This window comes from Centruroides sculpturatus, unplaced genomic scaffold (genome assembly GCF_000671375.1).
Source record: "Centruroides sculpturatus isolate CEXI.00-Female unplaced genomic scaffold, Cexi_2.0 scaffold248, whole genome shotgun sequence".
Taxonomy (NCBI): domain Eukaryota; kingdom Metazoa; phylum Arthropoda; class Arachnida; order Scorpiones; family Buthidae; genus Centruroides; species Centruroides sculpturatus.
This window is the reverse complement of record NW_019384437.1, coordinates 469,308-486,414: the sequence shown is the minus strand read 5'-3', so window position 1 is coordinate 486,414 and position 17,107 is coordinate 469,308. Positions and strand designations below refer to the sequence as shown.

At 29.3% G+C, this 17,107-nt stretch overlaps 1 protein-coding gene across 1 annotated transcript in view; it reads right to left on the bottom strand.

Annotated features, from left to right (window-relative positions):
* Nucleotides 1-17,107, bottom strand: part of LOC111619984 (26S proteasome non-ATPase regulatory subunit 2-like) — a 59,520-nt gene that overhangs the window by 20,784 nt on the left and 21,629 nt on the right. Inside the window, 4 exon segments of the mRNA XM_023361827.1 lie at nucleotides 3,423-3,550; nucleotides 9,696-9,802; nucleotides 10,315-10,464; nucleotides 10,553-10,613. Of these exon segments, the coding sequence (XP_023217595.1) occupies nucleotides 3,423-3,550; nucleotides 9,696-9,802; nucleotides 10,315-10,464; nucleotides 10,553-10,613 (446 nt within the window).

The following is a 17,107-nucleotide window of genomic DNA, read 5'->3' as shown; positions in this document are numbered from 1 at the left end:
TAACAGTTTCTCTTTAGTGATAGAAAAACACAATAATAACATAATATTCTAGTGTACAAGAGTTCTGAGATACAGTTTAATCATATACTGGTGGTCATTTTTATATCATTATACCAATCGTAAAAATTTGCATACCATCATTTACATTCAGTTTATTTTTAGCATTAATGATTATTAAATGCTCTTAAAATTTTTTTTTTATAAATATTTTTTTCCCTATCAACTATTTTAATTTCTGAGGTATCTATATTACAGTTCTCATTTACATGTTTCAATCACGGTGAATTTATATATTTCAATCTAATTCCTGTTAAATGTTTTTTAATTCTTTTTTCCAGTTTTCTTCCTGTTTCTCCTGTATATATTTTTGATTCTTGGCTTATACTGTACATTTTAATTGTAGATAACTCTTGTTTCCTGTAAGATATCAATTTTTTCTTTTTTATTCATATTTATTATTTTACTTGATGTATTTTTTATGGTTGGTGCTAAATTTATTTGTTTTTCTTTAACATTTGCTTTTTCTTTTTGTTTTTTAACATCATATCAATAGTTAAAATATTGTCTCCCATTTTTTCAGTAAATTATATGGGTAGTTATTTAATATAAATTTATTTCTCACTTCATTGATTTCTTTATTCCTATTTTCATATGTAGTTCTTGTATAGATCTGTGAGAGGTCGGACTTGGAAAGGGGAAAACCCCACAATTTTATTTGGGAATTTTTCGAAAGAAAATTCATTTTTCGTTTTGAAAAGAAAATTTATTTAAATCTCAAAGAGAAAAAACTTTCCATTTTATTACCAGAGGATGAGTGCATTTTCTTCCCAGTCGTTTTCTTTCCCAGGGAACTCAGAATGTGTCACTGGGAACTACAACAAAAAATTCACTATTGGTGGAAAATGACAACGTGACTTGGAAATAAAGAGGAGACCTCAAGGAACAGTGAAATGGGTCGCGAGTTTGTGAGAGTATTCCCTGCATGCCAGCCGAAAGGATTTATCATCATCGCTCGTCACTGCGCGCCCCTCCTGAATATACAGGGAACACTTACAAAGAACTAACGGATCTCAACTTTTGATAAACTTTAATTGCCATCCAAGCCAACATAGACATTCCCAAGGCTCTCCAACGACTCCACAGAGATCTGGAAATCTGTACATAGTGCTTCAGGTATTTATAACGACCTGCGATGTTATGTAATCTCTCTCTCTCCAACTCAGTTCTCGCGAAGAAGCTTTAAGGTAAATACCATTTTGTAGAACTAGTTTATTAACAAATTTTGTTATTGTTAGAATTGTGTTGGGTGCACTTCCTCACACGGTCTCCATCCTGAGTCCAACCACCCACAGACGCGACTGCTCACACGTAAAGGCAAACGTAACAGTCTCTGTGTCTACCCAGAAGACACAGTGGTGTCAGTCCTGATAAATTAAGCATTGTAGTCTTCACTGATGCAATGTTGACCCTTCGGTCCTGTGGTGATGAAGCAAAGGAGGATCCTTCGGCATTGTCACATTAATAAATATTTAGGTTTCATTATTTTTTACATATTTTTTCATACATTTAATTTTATTCAGAGAAAAATCTAGTTATAATTAAAAAACTAAAATATAACAAGCAACCAGGTGCAAAGCATTTTTAGAAATATTTAATCTATAAATGTTAACACACAGTATGTTTCATAATGTTAGGTTAACCCACAATCATTTTATTCTTAAAAAATATGCAAATTATTGAAAAATTTACACTGTCTCACATTCAGGAGTGTAACAATAAGACAGAAAAACAATTTGTATCAATTCTTTTGTTAAAAAAGGAAGAATTTTTATTTTCTGTGGATGTTTAAAAAAAACATGTCCACCTAAGATATCTTCTGACAGAGTATGAGTGTTGTTTCCCATTCATGCAAAGTTACATTTACATGTGTTCATTTGACCACTAAGTTTTAGTTTACAATTTCAACAGCTGTTTGTGGCACAGTAGCAAGTTAATGTCATGGGTTGAAAAAACACATTACAGAAAAGAAGAAATATCAAATTACAGCTTTAAAGAAATGTGGAAAATCAAACAGAAATTTCAAAAATTTTGAAAACAATCACAATGTTGTGAACAATTTTATGCAACTGAAGAATGGTTATGGTTTTAAAAAAAGTCTCCTGGAAGGCCTAAGTTGACTGAGCACCAGAAAAGATCAACTGTTAAGAAAGTTAATAAATCAGATCTGGGACTTCTTTAGATGCTTTGGCACATTGGAAAGACATCTTAATCTTTAAATTTGCATTATTTTCTTCAGTTTTTAACCAAACTTTTCATCATACAAATATAGAAAAGGCCATTCAGCATCTTTAGCCCAAACATAACAGAAAAACTCAGTGACTGAAATTTACACAAGTAAAGGCCTAGAATACAAACAAAAGAGTAATATTCAATGCTAAAAAAATTTCAATTTAGTTGGGCCAGATGCTGGCAATTTTATTGGCACATGTGGAAAGAAAGAATATTTTCAAAATGACAAGATGGTGATTCTGATGATGATCTGAGCAGTCTGCAGGAAAAAAATTAAATAAAAAATAATTACTTCATTTTTAACTAAGTACATTAATGCAATATCAGAATATGATTGACCACTTGTTGTCATTTTCAGAAATTTGCTGTATGATCAGGACATTGTTATGCTTCAAATTTCAGCATAACAATGTCCTGATCATACAGCAAAGTCAAGCTTTGATTGGTTTCTAGCAAAATGATTGACTGGCAATTTTGTAGTCCTGGTTTAAACCGCCAAAGAAAATCTGAGAAACATTTGCAAGAACTGTATATACAAACAGAAAGCAGTACAACTCCACATATGAAAGAAGTAATTCTTCAGTGACAGCCATCAGATTACATTACATGCAGAAACTTAATTTGATGCAAAAAAATAATTTATGAATTAATTTTGAAAAAATAAATTTATACTAGTTTATTTTATTATTAATTTATGACTGTTTAGTTTTGTAAGCCTATCTTTTATAATACTTATTTTTGCTATTTTGAGTTCACTCTTGTAACTACATTTGCTGTGTTTTTTCTTACATAAGTTGTTACTATAATCTTGTAACTTTGTAACTTATAACAAACGGAAGCTAAAAATGTTAAATAGTCATTCAATGTATAGTGCAATGTCTAAAAAAATTATATAAAAAAGAATTAAATTTTTTGACAAAGGTATTCTTCAGAATTTGTTTATTAGAATATCTTTAAAAATTTATTTTAATGAATGTTTCTCATTCATGTTTGTTCTCAGAGAAGTCCAAGCAATCTGAAAACAAGCAGTCCAACTCTAAATATTTATTCATGGTAATATGTGATTACCTTAAAAAACACTGGTATGAGATTTTGACTAATTATAATATTCAAATACTAAAACTTTTACTAACCCAACAATTGCACCAATTCTCATCATTAAATTATTGTGTGTTACAAAATCAGATAACAGAGCCAAAGCTGGATCACATTCATTGCGAACTCCACAGTTCACAATTCCACATGCCAGAAGTGCACCAGCCTGAAAATATTCAATTTTTCTTATTTCAATAGAGAATTAAATGCAATAAAAAAAACACATTATTATTGAACTATAAAAAAAACAACAAAAATTTTTTGAGATAAAAAACATAATTAACAAGAAATCATATCTGTCATTTTTAATTAAAGATTACTATATTTGTTCTTCCTAAAAAAAATTAGATAATTGTAATGATCTTATTAAAGAAAGATAAAATTATTTTTGTTTAGAAACAAAGAGTAATACTCATTTAAAATACAATATCAATTTATGATACCAAATAATTACAGTCGACCCCCCTATAACACTGTTGATTTTTCCGTTTTATATGAATTCCATGCTGTACGAGTCACTTAGATTTTACAAATATGTGATCCATTCACAGCCCGGCACACGTATTTATAAAATCTAAGTGACTCGTACAACATGGAATTTATATAAAATGGAAAAATCAACAGTGTTATAGGGGGGGGTCGACTGTATAATGCATTATGATAATTACAATAGTTTAATTTCATTCAAATTAAACTAATGGGTTTATATTCAAGAGCAAGTACTATTAGTTCTATTCACTCACTTTTTTAACTTTGTTGTGAATTTTGAATATATTCTTTTAAGTATTATGATGAAATAAATAAGTTACATATGTGGGATACGCAGTGGGTCAGGGGTTAATCTCGTACTGACCACTTAATCTGCACAGGCTGGTAAAGCCCGATCTCGGAGTCGTAGGATGGCTAGGAGGGCAAAACGAGTGGGGAGTGCGTCGGTAAGTCGACAGGTTTCCTCGGATAGATAGGAGACAGGTTTAACAAATAACAAGATAAAGGTTTATTATATAACTAAAGTAATTTACAGGATATAGCTTAGATGCGGATAACATAAATTTATCTATAAGGGAGCTGTAACTATTCACTATGCCGCGTGAGCGTTTACAAAGAGAGTTATAGTGGCGGTCAGTTATACCTTATGTCGGAGGATGGTATGCGAAGATCATTCTGGACTATGGAAGCTGGCTGTCTGTCACAGGCTTATGTCTTCTACCGGCTTCTCCTCGGACAGGATCGGGATGGGAGACACTGTATTCAGACCTTCCTGAGGATCGCGCGGAGGGACAGTCGCACTGAGGGGACGATCGCCCTGAACTTCCCGTGACGATCGTTTTTATACGATCGTCGTTGGCACTGAGCCAACAGGTCATTCACTCGTTATGCTGACTAATTAGCACGTGCACGTTGACTAATTNAAATATGTAAAATAAAACAACTAATTATAAATAATCTAATAATTAAAATAACAAGTTTACAGTAAAAAAATATATGACAGAAATAAATGTTTTTAATTCTCTTAAATCCAAAAGAAAATTTGAAACTGCTGCAGTTTTATATATTTTTGTTAAAGCCTAATAATTTTCAATGCATATAAGCATTTCAATTTTTTTCAAAACAGTACTCTAGCTTTGTGTAGATATATATCATGCTTTGAAATATGCTTTATCAATGAATTACATTGAAAATTTTCATTGAATGCTATTAAAAATTCTTAAACCTCAGTCAAAGTGAATAACTAGCATTGTTTTAAAATAAAATGGTTAAAAAACTTATAACTTCTAATACTTTAATCATATACAAATATTAACACTTATATGGAACTATATATTTTGAGTTTTCAAAATTAAACTAATTTCAACAAGAAACAATACAAATCAAAATTAATATCTATGTATGTAGAAACACATACAATAAACAAAAATGTACTTTAAAAAGTAACAAAACTATGTTTGAGCATTCAGATTCTAATTTTAACACTATATGAAAACACAAAGTCTGGAAAACAAGTCTTTTCTTATACATGTATACACAGTTGATCCCCCTATAATATGGGTTTCTATATCACGGCGAAAAAATTGTGACAGTATTTGTACAAACATGCTAAAAAAACTCATATCATTCGGTAAAACGTCATCGCCAACTCATGTCACAACAGGATTGGTCAAATTTAGACCAATAGCAGATATTGTACAAATCGTTGAGTTTAAACAAGCAGTGNATGTAGGAACACATACAATAAACAAAAATGTACTTTAAAAAGTAACAAAACAATGTTTGAGCATTCAGATTCTAATTTTAACACTAGAAAACACAAAGTCTGGAAAACAAGTCTTTTCTTATGCATGTATATACAGTTGACCCCCCCTATAACACGGGTTCCTATAGTTTGGATTCCTATATCATGGCAAAAAATTGAGACAGTATTCGTACAAACATGCTAGAAAAAACTCGTATAATTCAGAAAAGCATCATCGCCGACTCATGTCACGACAGGATTGGTCGAATCAAGATCAATAGTGGATATTGTACAAATTGTTGAGTTTAAATGAGCAGCGGACCTACTAAAAACCATTTGTTATTTAATGTCCATAAAAATTATATTTATATTAATGATGTCTCCAAAGTTCAGTATATTTTTTGCAAATAAAAAATAATTTATCAGGAAGCACATGAGCGCCATTCGATGACAAGCTCCATGACGAAAACAAGCTTAAGCAATGGCGTACTCGAATGGTGCACACTTGGTAAGTAATCCTACAATTTTCTGTTTATAGCGTAGTTTATATGGATTATTCCCAAAAAATTATACGTATTTTGGAAATGTTGAGTCGAATTAGTCTAGAATTGATTAATTTTATGGAAGAAACCTTTCAAACAGCTGTAGTCCGTAAATTGCATATGTGCTGGGGCTGTGACTGGCTGGACTTGTAGAAAATGGATTCATAAAAACCAGAACATATCTAACATGTTACAGGGGTTGACTGTATAATCTTTTCTTATATATATATACACACACACACACATATATATATAAATATGTTCTGCTTGTCANGTTTAAACGAGCAGTGGACCTACTAAAAACCATTTATTATTTAATGTCCATAAAAATTATATTTATATTAATGATGTCGCCAAAGTTCAGCAAATTTTTTGCAAAAAATATAATTTATCAGGAAGCATGCGAGTGCCATTCGATGACAAGCTCCACGACGAAAACAAGCTTAAGCAATGGCGTAGTCAAATGATGCACGCTCGGTAAGTAATCCTACAATTTTTTGTTTATAGCATAGTTTATATGGATTATTCCAAAAAAATTATACGTATTAGTCTAGAATCGATTAATTTTATGGAAGAAACCTTTCAAACAGCCGTAGTCTGTAAAATGCATATGTGCTGGGCTGTGATTGGCTGGACTCATAGAAAATGGATTCATAAAAACTGGAAGGTATCTACCGTGTTATGGGGGGGTGGTCGACTGTATAATCTTTTCTTATACACACACATACACATATATAAATATGTTCTGCTTGTCATTCATTAGCTGATTCTGCAGCTAATAAATGACAGGCATCACTTNAGGTATCTACCGTGTTATGGGGGGGTGGTCGACTGTATAATCTTTTCTTATACACACACATACACATATATAAATATGTTCTGCTTGTCATTCATTAGCTGATTCTGCAGCTAATAAATGACAGGCATCACTTTCAATTACAGTAAACATAAATACTTTTAAATTTTGTAGCAAGGAATTTTGTATCTATTTCATAATAATATAACATATTAAATTCTTACCTGCATACATACAGATATCAATCATGGTAAGAGCCATGCTTCGAAATGGTTCTGGTATTACTTGAAAAGTTTCAATCATTGCATCAATTCCTTCTTGTTGTTTACCTTTTCATAAAAAAAAAACTCTTAATGTATATCTACATGCAGATTAGCAATTACTATTAAAGTATAGCTATTTGGTATAAAGTTATTTTGAATTATAGTTGTTACTATTGTAAAAGTTTTTGCACAATTAAACTATACATCATTAAAAATACTGATGTAATAGTTAAAAAAAATCAAATATAATGTATGTCCTAAATGGCAGAACAATTGTGGAATATTAATAAATTATTAAATGTAATTTAAATTAATAAAATAAAATGCCCTTGTAACAGGCAAAAGCCTTCTACACCAATAAAAATTACTTACTTACTTAATTTAAATTAATTATATTTACCTAAGTAACATAGACCAATACCCAAAGGTAAAAATCTAGCAAAAGTATCTTTTAGATCTGCTTCACTTTTCTCTAATAAATTTTCCATAATGATCTCAGAGACATGTGAATTACATGAACCTACAGCAATCATACCACAAGCCAAAGCTGTCATTCCTATCACCTGAAAGAGATTATTATTATTTTTTGAAAGAGAAATTATTATTATTTTTTGTATTATTTTAAAATAATTTAGAAATCAACAATTTATATTTCAAATATTTACCTCCATTGTTGAACGTGAATCACTTAATACAGGAATCAATAACTTCAATACATCAGCTCTATTAGATCCAGCATAAGCAAGTCCCAATCTAAAATGTTAATTTTAAATAAATATTACATATTATATTAAAAAAAATTTCATAAAATAATGAAATTTATATTGTTAATAAATAACTTTCCAATACTGGGATATAATAAACACAAACAAAATTCATTTTGTGATGGATACGAGAAATAATTTTAAACTTTATTTCTAGAACAAATTACATCTAATTTTAAATTGAACTTGTAAAGTGTTCATAAAAGATTGTTTGATTTTAATGTAGCCATCTTGTCTGTGTTATATACATAAAGATGTCTCTTATGAACAAATAAAAATGTTAGTAAAAATATGTTAATTTCTTGTGCACTGGTATAGGTATGTTGTTTGTGGTTAATGTGAGAGGTCAGACTTGGAAAGAGGAAAACCCCACAATTTTATTTGGGAATTTTTCGAAANGTGCTCTCTCCAAGCTAGTTTTAGCAAATCAATCCACTAGCTAAATATTCTCTGAAACCAGTTAAAATTAATTAATTTATTATAAAAGTTTCAAAAGTAAATACTAAGACAAGAATTATGATTTTTATATTTTTTTACAGATAATTAAACTATGGATTAGTATGCTACTATTATAATACCATATGAATATTGTTTTGTCATCATTGATTGACATTCATAAGGAAATCTTCAACAGTAGCCAGCTAACATTGTATATTAACTTCCTAAAAACATAACTGGACAAATATTCATAACTAATAACGAAGTGTCTGGATTTAATGGACACTTTCTGGACAAGAGACAATTATTAAAAACTTGCCATACATTTTGCAATAGTGATGGTTTTTAAATAATCTATACACAAGCTTTTTTGTTAGAAATGTGCAATAAGAACAGTAATCAGAAACAGTCAAAGAATCAGCAAAATTATGGGGATATTTTAAATGATAATTAACATAATTTGGTACTAGAAGTATTAAATTTAATAATAAATTTATTACAAGAAATCTGGAATCAATGCAAGCTTGACTGATGACATTATGAATTATCAAACAATCTATTGGATTTTTTCAGGCTATTTTAAGTGTAATTAATAATATGTGACAAAGTAATTTGGCTAAATGTAAGCAGTCAACTTATGATTAATTTTTTAATATAATTATTAAAGTTATTAATTTTAATTTAATTTAGAATACTCTGGAAGAGTATCAGTTATGCTATCTAGGTTATAAAGAAGATTGTTTGTGCATATTTTCTCAACACATGACTTATTTGATTCAATTTGCTTCCGTTATTCTTTCTTTCTTCAAAATTCTCTAAGTTTCTTAATGTCTCCCTTCCATAATGTAAAGGAGAAATCAATCTACCAGTGCCTGAGTAAAATGTGTCACTCAAGTACTATCTATTTTTTTTTTCCCGAGTACTATCTAAAAATTGAATTGTAAAAATCTTCAAAAGTTTAAGGTTATAAAAAATTCTATAAAATGATGGCACCAAAGATGATATAGTATTTTTAAAATGATATTCAAGTGAAACATATAATCTGGAGTATAGTCTTCTTAACAGGCTTTCAAAAATAGGAAGGGCTAGAAATTTTTGCCCCTTGTCTGCAGAAGACATTATCTTTTTAAAAAATATAATAATAATCCTATTGCTAAGCCAAATCAGTCATTTTGTTTACTAAATACAGGTACTCTGCTAAACTCATGTTTTCATTTTATTTTATAATAAAAAGTTTATTTAAAAGATTTATCTACAAAGGAAATTAAAAATTACCTTAATATAATCTTCAGATGAATATAAATACTTATCAATTTGTGAAAGTCCACTGTCAACATCCCATAAAACAATTAATCCTAAAGAAGCAGTTGCACTCAACATACCTAAATAAATTAAGAATTTATATACATTAAAAATAATTGTTTATGTTAGTAGTAAAAAAAAATGTCTATACAATTATTTTTTTAAAATTGTTTATAACAATTTTTCATAGAGATGCAGAAAGACATTCTAAAATAATAATATATTGAATTTAAAAAGTCTTAATTTTCTAGTTTTCAATAATAAGTAAATACATGTAAAAAATATGTTTTATTACTAATTTTTCAATCATTAATAATGCATTAATAATTGATTCATGATGATTGCAATATGTTAACAGACCCAATATACAATTTATTTGTACGACAGTAAAATTTTCAGAAATATTTAATGAATATAATTAATACACTGTTATTACTAAAAAAAAAATCAAAATCACCTGTTTCAAACTATAAACTAACATTTTAATTTTATTTAGAAATTACATTCAAAAGGGATCATTCCTGAAAAGTTTATGAGCTTGCATGCATACAGTACATTTATCAAAAAATAATTTGTAAAATTTAAAACTTACCATGTTCTTTGTTTTTAAATAACCATTTATTTCCATCTTCCATCAAAAGTTTATCTTGACCAAAAGCTGCATTTACAAATCCATTAACAAAACTTGATGCTAAATTTTGTCGTGCAGAATCAACACTACTTCCTGGTCCAAATGATGGTCCTATATTATATATTTCAAGTAAAGTTTAATATTAAATATTTATCATCACTATAATAATAGTCAAATTTTAAAAAATTTTAATTCTTACTTGTATTATCAAGATGTGTCTTATAAATGTCATCAGGAGTTTTTGGTTCAAGAATATCAAGCTAAAAAATAAAAAATTTTAATTACAAATTTTTATACAGTTATATAAAATTTCTGAAATACCAATAAATAAATTCTGTCATATCTTTTCAATGTCACGTTAAATTATGGAGAATTAGTTTTGTTGTATTTTATTTTATTTAAACATTTTTAAATTTATCAGAAATACTTTAAATAAAATTTTAAACAATAATCTTTATAAATAATTCTGATCACCAATACATTTTTAAACAAATAGAAAATTCTGATTTAAATTAATAAAGTGTGTATAATTACATTAGATATCATTTAATCTATCAGTCCTGACCAAAGAAGCCAAATCATTTCTTGGCCTGACCTCCACAGTAAGATGCATAAAATGTCTTGGTATAGGCAGATATTATATGAAAACTATGCTACAAAGAAAGAAAATTTGACAATGCTGTCTGCAATTAGGAAACCTTTAATCTAATATAAATACTGAAATAATCTTAATTTCACAACACCTCAGCAACTAAAATCAATCTAGACCTTTGCCTTTTTTCATCAAACTTGATCAATTCTTAGAGAGTTACATTTGATTATAAAACCTTGGAAATGTCTTCTCAAACACAATGAAATCAGGGGTAACAGGAGATTCCATTTTCAAAACAATACTAATACTGCATTCAAAACATTTATTCACTCCAATTAACTAAGAAATGTTAAAAATAAATTAGATGAAGTAATTGTTTCAGAAAGCTATCTGCACATGCTAAATTTGTTATGCTTCATGGCAAAAAAAAAAAAAAATCAACAAATGTCTTCACAAAAGGAGAAATATTGATAATAAAATAAACTATTTACAATACTATAATAATATTACATTCAATATGTTTATTTGTTTTGATTGGTTGATTTATTTTTAGTTTGATGTTATTTATGCGGAGATTTTCTACACCTGCTTTATTGAGAAGCCTGAAATTCTCAATAATCCAGAAATATGGCCTAACCAGGCTAAAAGATATACACATTCAAATTAATTAAATAAAGTATATAGTCTAAATTTGATAAATTCAAAAATTACTATCTATTTTGATATAAATTTTAAAAATCAAACTCTCAAATGATAACATTACATTATATGGTAGAAATTTACCTAGGTAGTGTCAATAGCAGCACTTTCGGAATCCCGACGTGTGTTTTGAAAGTCAATCTAGGTGTCGCTGTCTTTAGTTTACAAGTTTTCCANTACCTAGGTAGTGTCAATAGCAGCACTTTCGGAATCCCGACGTGTGTTTTGAAAGTCAATCTAGGTGTCGCTGTCTTTAGTTTACAAGTTTTCCAACATCATTTCCTAACATTTTATAACTGTGTTACAAGTAATTTAAATTTTAGGTTCAAAAAGTTAAATATTGTTGTATGAATCTTTTTTTTTTGTGTGTAATTCACATTTTGTCGTTTATTGTTATAATAGCAGAGCTTAGAAAACATCAACAAATTTTTTGGCAAAAGTGTGCTTCAAGAGATTTTTTTTCATTTTATAATATCAAAATATTCAGAATTTAATTGTGACAAGAGAAATACATCAGTTGGTATGCAACCTGCAGATGCAGTTTGTTCGAAATTTGATGGTCGTCGTAAATTAAATAATCGGAAGGATTGTGATTCTGTTTCTTTTAGATGTCACAAATACAAGATAAACAGTTCATCATTTGAAGTAATTTTTCAACTTAAATTTGGAAAAATTTTGTGGGGAACTACTTTATTGTTTATTTGGCATCTAATCTGCATAGAATGCACATTGAGCGTCAGCTGTTTGGTTGTGAGTGTGAGTAGTCGAACAGCTGTTGAATGGGCGAATTTCATACCACACATTATGATTGTTTCATCATCTACTGGAATGAAAATTGGATGGACCTGGAAAGGTTGTTGAAATCGACAAGATTGTTGTGAGCAAAATGAAAAGAACTAGGAGAAAGGTTAGACCTGTTTGTTCAGCATATGATTAAGTAAGTGCCAATAAATCTGAAAGTCATAACAGGAAGAATGTAGACGTGTGTTAACCCCTTAACGACTATTTTAATAAAAAAAGGTCTTTTTTGAATGCCTGTTCATTGTTATTACATAAAAAAATTCTTCATTTCAATTGAAAAAAGTGGTTTTTTTCGATTTTTCAAATTTCGCAAAAATTGGTTCCTTAAGAATGCAGAAAAAGTTTCTACAATGGAAAAGGATAAAGTTACGATAGAATCATCTGAACCATGTTTTTTCTGAATAAATCGGAGAAAAGGAATTAGAAGTATGTCAATGGTGAATGAAAGATTATTTCTTTAAATGCTGGTTTAGTAAGTAGCTGCACTGGTCACCATCTTGTTTGTGGATGTCGTGTTCACAAACAAGATGGTAACCGGAAGTGCCACCATTGGGACTACCTAGGTAAACTTCTACCCATATTTGTTCTTTCAATAATAAACATGCAAACTTCTATTTTTTACTATTTCCTTCTATTAAACTTTTATATCTACCAAACACTTCAAATTTGAATTTTAAACAAATTTATTCTTCTTATGAATTCAGGTACCGAGTGTAGTAATCAAAAAATTAATTCAATCTATGCATCAACCATATTTTATTTTACACAGATAAAATTTAATAAGATTCCAGATGACCATATATTTAATATCTGCATTATCTGGACATTCATCTTATCTTTGATTATTATAGTTAAACTTTCATTAATGCTACACAGTAAGTCCATAAAAATTTTATATATGAAAATATTAATACATATAATAATTTAACAATTGTATACAAAATTTATAAAAAAAAATACACATATTCAAATTTTATTAAAATCCCTATCATTATTCACAATTTAGGTGAAAAGCTGTTAACTAAATTACATTGTCAAATGGTAAAATGGAAAAAATATTTGCCAAGTGACTACTCAAACATCAAGGAAACATTTCAAAAATCNCTTTTTTTATTGTTTTTTAATCGGAGTCAGATTCAGGAGAGGCTACCGGAACTTGCAGGGTCAACTTCTCTTGTTCCATCCTTTGTTTTTTGCCCGCTGGCTTCTTGAAAAACATGACCAAGGTGGTCTGTTTCTCTTTCTTCTTTAACACCTGTCGGAAATGACGGACAAAGGTGTCATCGTAGAGATCATTGATCCTGTTGGCCTCAGCTCTGTTTGGATAATGAGTGTTGGTAAACTCCTGAACCTCTCCCCATTCGACAAGAAAGTTTTTGTCAACTTTCACTCCTGATGATTTCTTGCTTTGTTTCAATTGAAATCACCTTTCTTTTTTTTTTTAGAAGCCATGATGCATTATAAATGACTTAACTTGCCAGATTATATGATACAAATAATTCTTTATTAATTAAGACCACTAAACACTTCTACGAGCTACTCTCGCTCCGTTTGTTTTTTACATCCTCTTTTCGTCCTGTCACCTCGGCATCTACACAATTACATTTCGTTTATTTGAATCGTCAACATATATTACATTACATTTAATGTTTATTTAAATCATCAACATATATTAGTCTACATTACATTTCTACTTCAGATATACTAATAATACATTCTAATAATATTAATATATCCTAAAAATAGCAGATTGTCATTGGCAACGGCAAAAGAGTGGAAACATCATTCGCACTTGTTCAAAAAAAGTCCATTGTTCGTCTCACGTAACTGCCGAACGGAAAGTCCGTTGTTCGCAGCAAGTCCGTTGCTCGAGTCACGTAACGGTCAAACAGAAAGTCCGTTATTCGAGACGTACGTTATACGAGGCACCACTGTATTTAATATCTGCATTATCTGGACATTCATCTTATCTCTAATAATTATAGTTAAACTTTCATTAATGCTACACAGTAAGTCCATAAAAATTTTATATATGAAAATATTAATACATAATAATTTAACAATTGTAAACAAAATTTATAAAAAAAAAATACACATTCAAATTTTATTAAAATTCCTATCATTAAAAATAAACTGTTAACCAAATTAAATTACATTGTCAAATGGTAAAATGGAAAAAACATTTGCCAAGTGACTACTCAAACATCAAGGAAACAATTCAAAAATCTAATAGCTAAACTAACTCAACTGAGCAATTGCTAATACTTTTTATGTTTAGCAGCACTGAAAGATACAGTACTAAGAGCAACACCAGAAATATCTAATACTATAACACCAATTAATTTAGATTTTGATAATAAGTTACAAAAATATGATAAACATTCAAATTAAAGAAAGGTCCTTTAACTGCATTTACATCTATTTTATATCTGTTATTTTATGCTCATAATTGACTTTTATAATGTAAAAGTAAAAATTTTACAATCATCAAATCATTTAATTAAGTAATGTTTATCCAAATCTATTTAATTTAAACTCACTTCTCTTCCCAGTGTCAGGAAATGGGCATTCAAATGTGTGTTAGATAGAATTTCACTGAGTTCTTCCTGTTCATCAGTATCATCATTCAAAACAAAATGTATCTGTTGCCGACTCATCATAAAGGACATTTGTTTTCGAACAGATCTGTAACATCATAACACACACATTTAATATGTTTTAATTTCTTATACTTCTCTGACAATTTTTACTTAATTTTTGAACATTATAAATAAAATATTATCCTTGTATATTTAGTTTTCANGCCCCTTGTGCGAACAATAAAGGCAAAGGAACCATACCCCTACTCGCGACCCTTTGCGAGATATAAGCCCCTGAAATAATAAATTCATATTACAAATATACTGAATTATTTATATTGTTATATTGACCAAATAATAATTTATTGCCAAATGAATAATAATAATTCATATTGTTAATTTATATAAGAATTAAAATTGTTAATTTGAATGTTTGAAATATGACACACGATAGGGGCGCCTCTAGTGTCGGTTGTCAAACGGTTACGGGACGGACGGACGGAAGGAAGGAAGGACGGACACCTGTTGAATGGGTTATATATATAGATACCTCGACTTACGCGATTTTCAAATCTCATCAATTCGTTTTTTGTTTGAGCGCCATGCAACTCTTGATTACTCACTCCCCCCACACTATTGTTTAGCTTACATGTTCGGACGTGCTGCGCGGAATCGACGCATAGCTACAATTTATTTTGTGTTATTTATTTCTATGTTTGTTATATCTAAGGAAACTTGAGACTGTGTGGAGATTTCTTGTAACCGTGAACGAATCAAAAGACGAGATAAGATTAACAAGAACATTTATTAGCTTAAATACATCTGACTTTGATTTTACACAAATTGCAAAATTATACCCCGATGAGGTTATTGCTCGGTCCCACCTATTGCATAAGTTTGGTATATTACTGTATTCTTTTAAGTATTATGATGAAATAAATAAGTTACATAAATCTATCTATATAACCCATTCAATGCGTGTCCATCCGCGTAATGGTATGCCAAAAACAGACACTAGAGGCAGCCTAACAATGATTTTAAATTAACAATAATTTATTTTTATTTGTAATAGGAATTTATTATTGATATGAATTTATTATTTATACCACGGAATAGTATAAATAATTATTATATGCCTTGCCTTATTATATGCCTTGATTAACCTTGCGCCGCACGTTTACAACATCCCATGACTTTTAATGAACGTCATGCATTGACTCACAGGAAATTTGTTGAAAAAATGGCGGATACATTTAAAATTGAGGTTTACAAGAGAAGGTAAATAAACAAATTAAACTATTTTAAAGTATTTATAGAACGTTTAATAGGTAGGAATCTAGATCCTTATGACGCGATTGGGACTTTAACAGAGATGTAGAGCATATTGATAGGAATAAAAAAGTCAAAGGAATCGTGCCTCTTGGGAATTTGTAAAGAACGCCCACTAGGAAGCATCCCGGGCTACTAGTTTTATAGAAATAAAAGAAAATATATTTTGTTCAATATAATTATATATTATTAATAGCTGCTTTGTTTTGTCCAATTTCTGAAAATTCTTATAAGATTATTAAAAATAAACAATTTATTGATAGTAGTAATAGATTAAACTATTACAGTAGAGCGTCGATTATCCGAAAGTCAATCATCTGAAATGTCAATCATCCGAAAGAATTCCAGTCAGCAAATTTAAATTTTCGCCAGTGCTGTGGCACTGCAATCTTTGGCTATGTCTTGGGATACTCAAGTATTTTATGTTTTTGATATTAAATTAACTTCTGAAGTATAATTTTTTATTGTTTTTATATTTTTCAATATATTTTGTTTGTACAAAATAAAAAAATAATTTTTAACAATACAATAGTCTTCGTTAGGCTTAACATCGATAAAAATTCAATGCGAAGCAACACGCAACGGAGAAAAATGTCAAGATGGGATAAATTAATATATTTTTTTGTACATAATCGGTTATCCGAAACATCGATCTTCCAAACAACCCCAGTCCCCAATTGATTCGGATAATCGACGCTCTACTGTATTATCACAGGTTTTTATTGAGCCTGGTGGATGTATCATCTTATGAGTT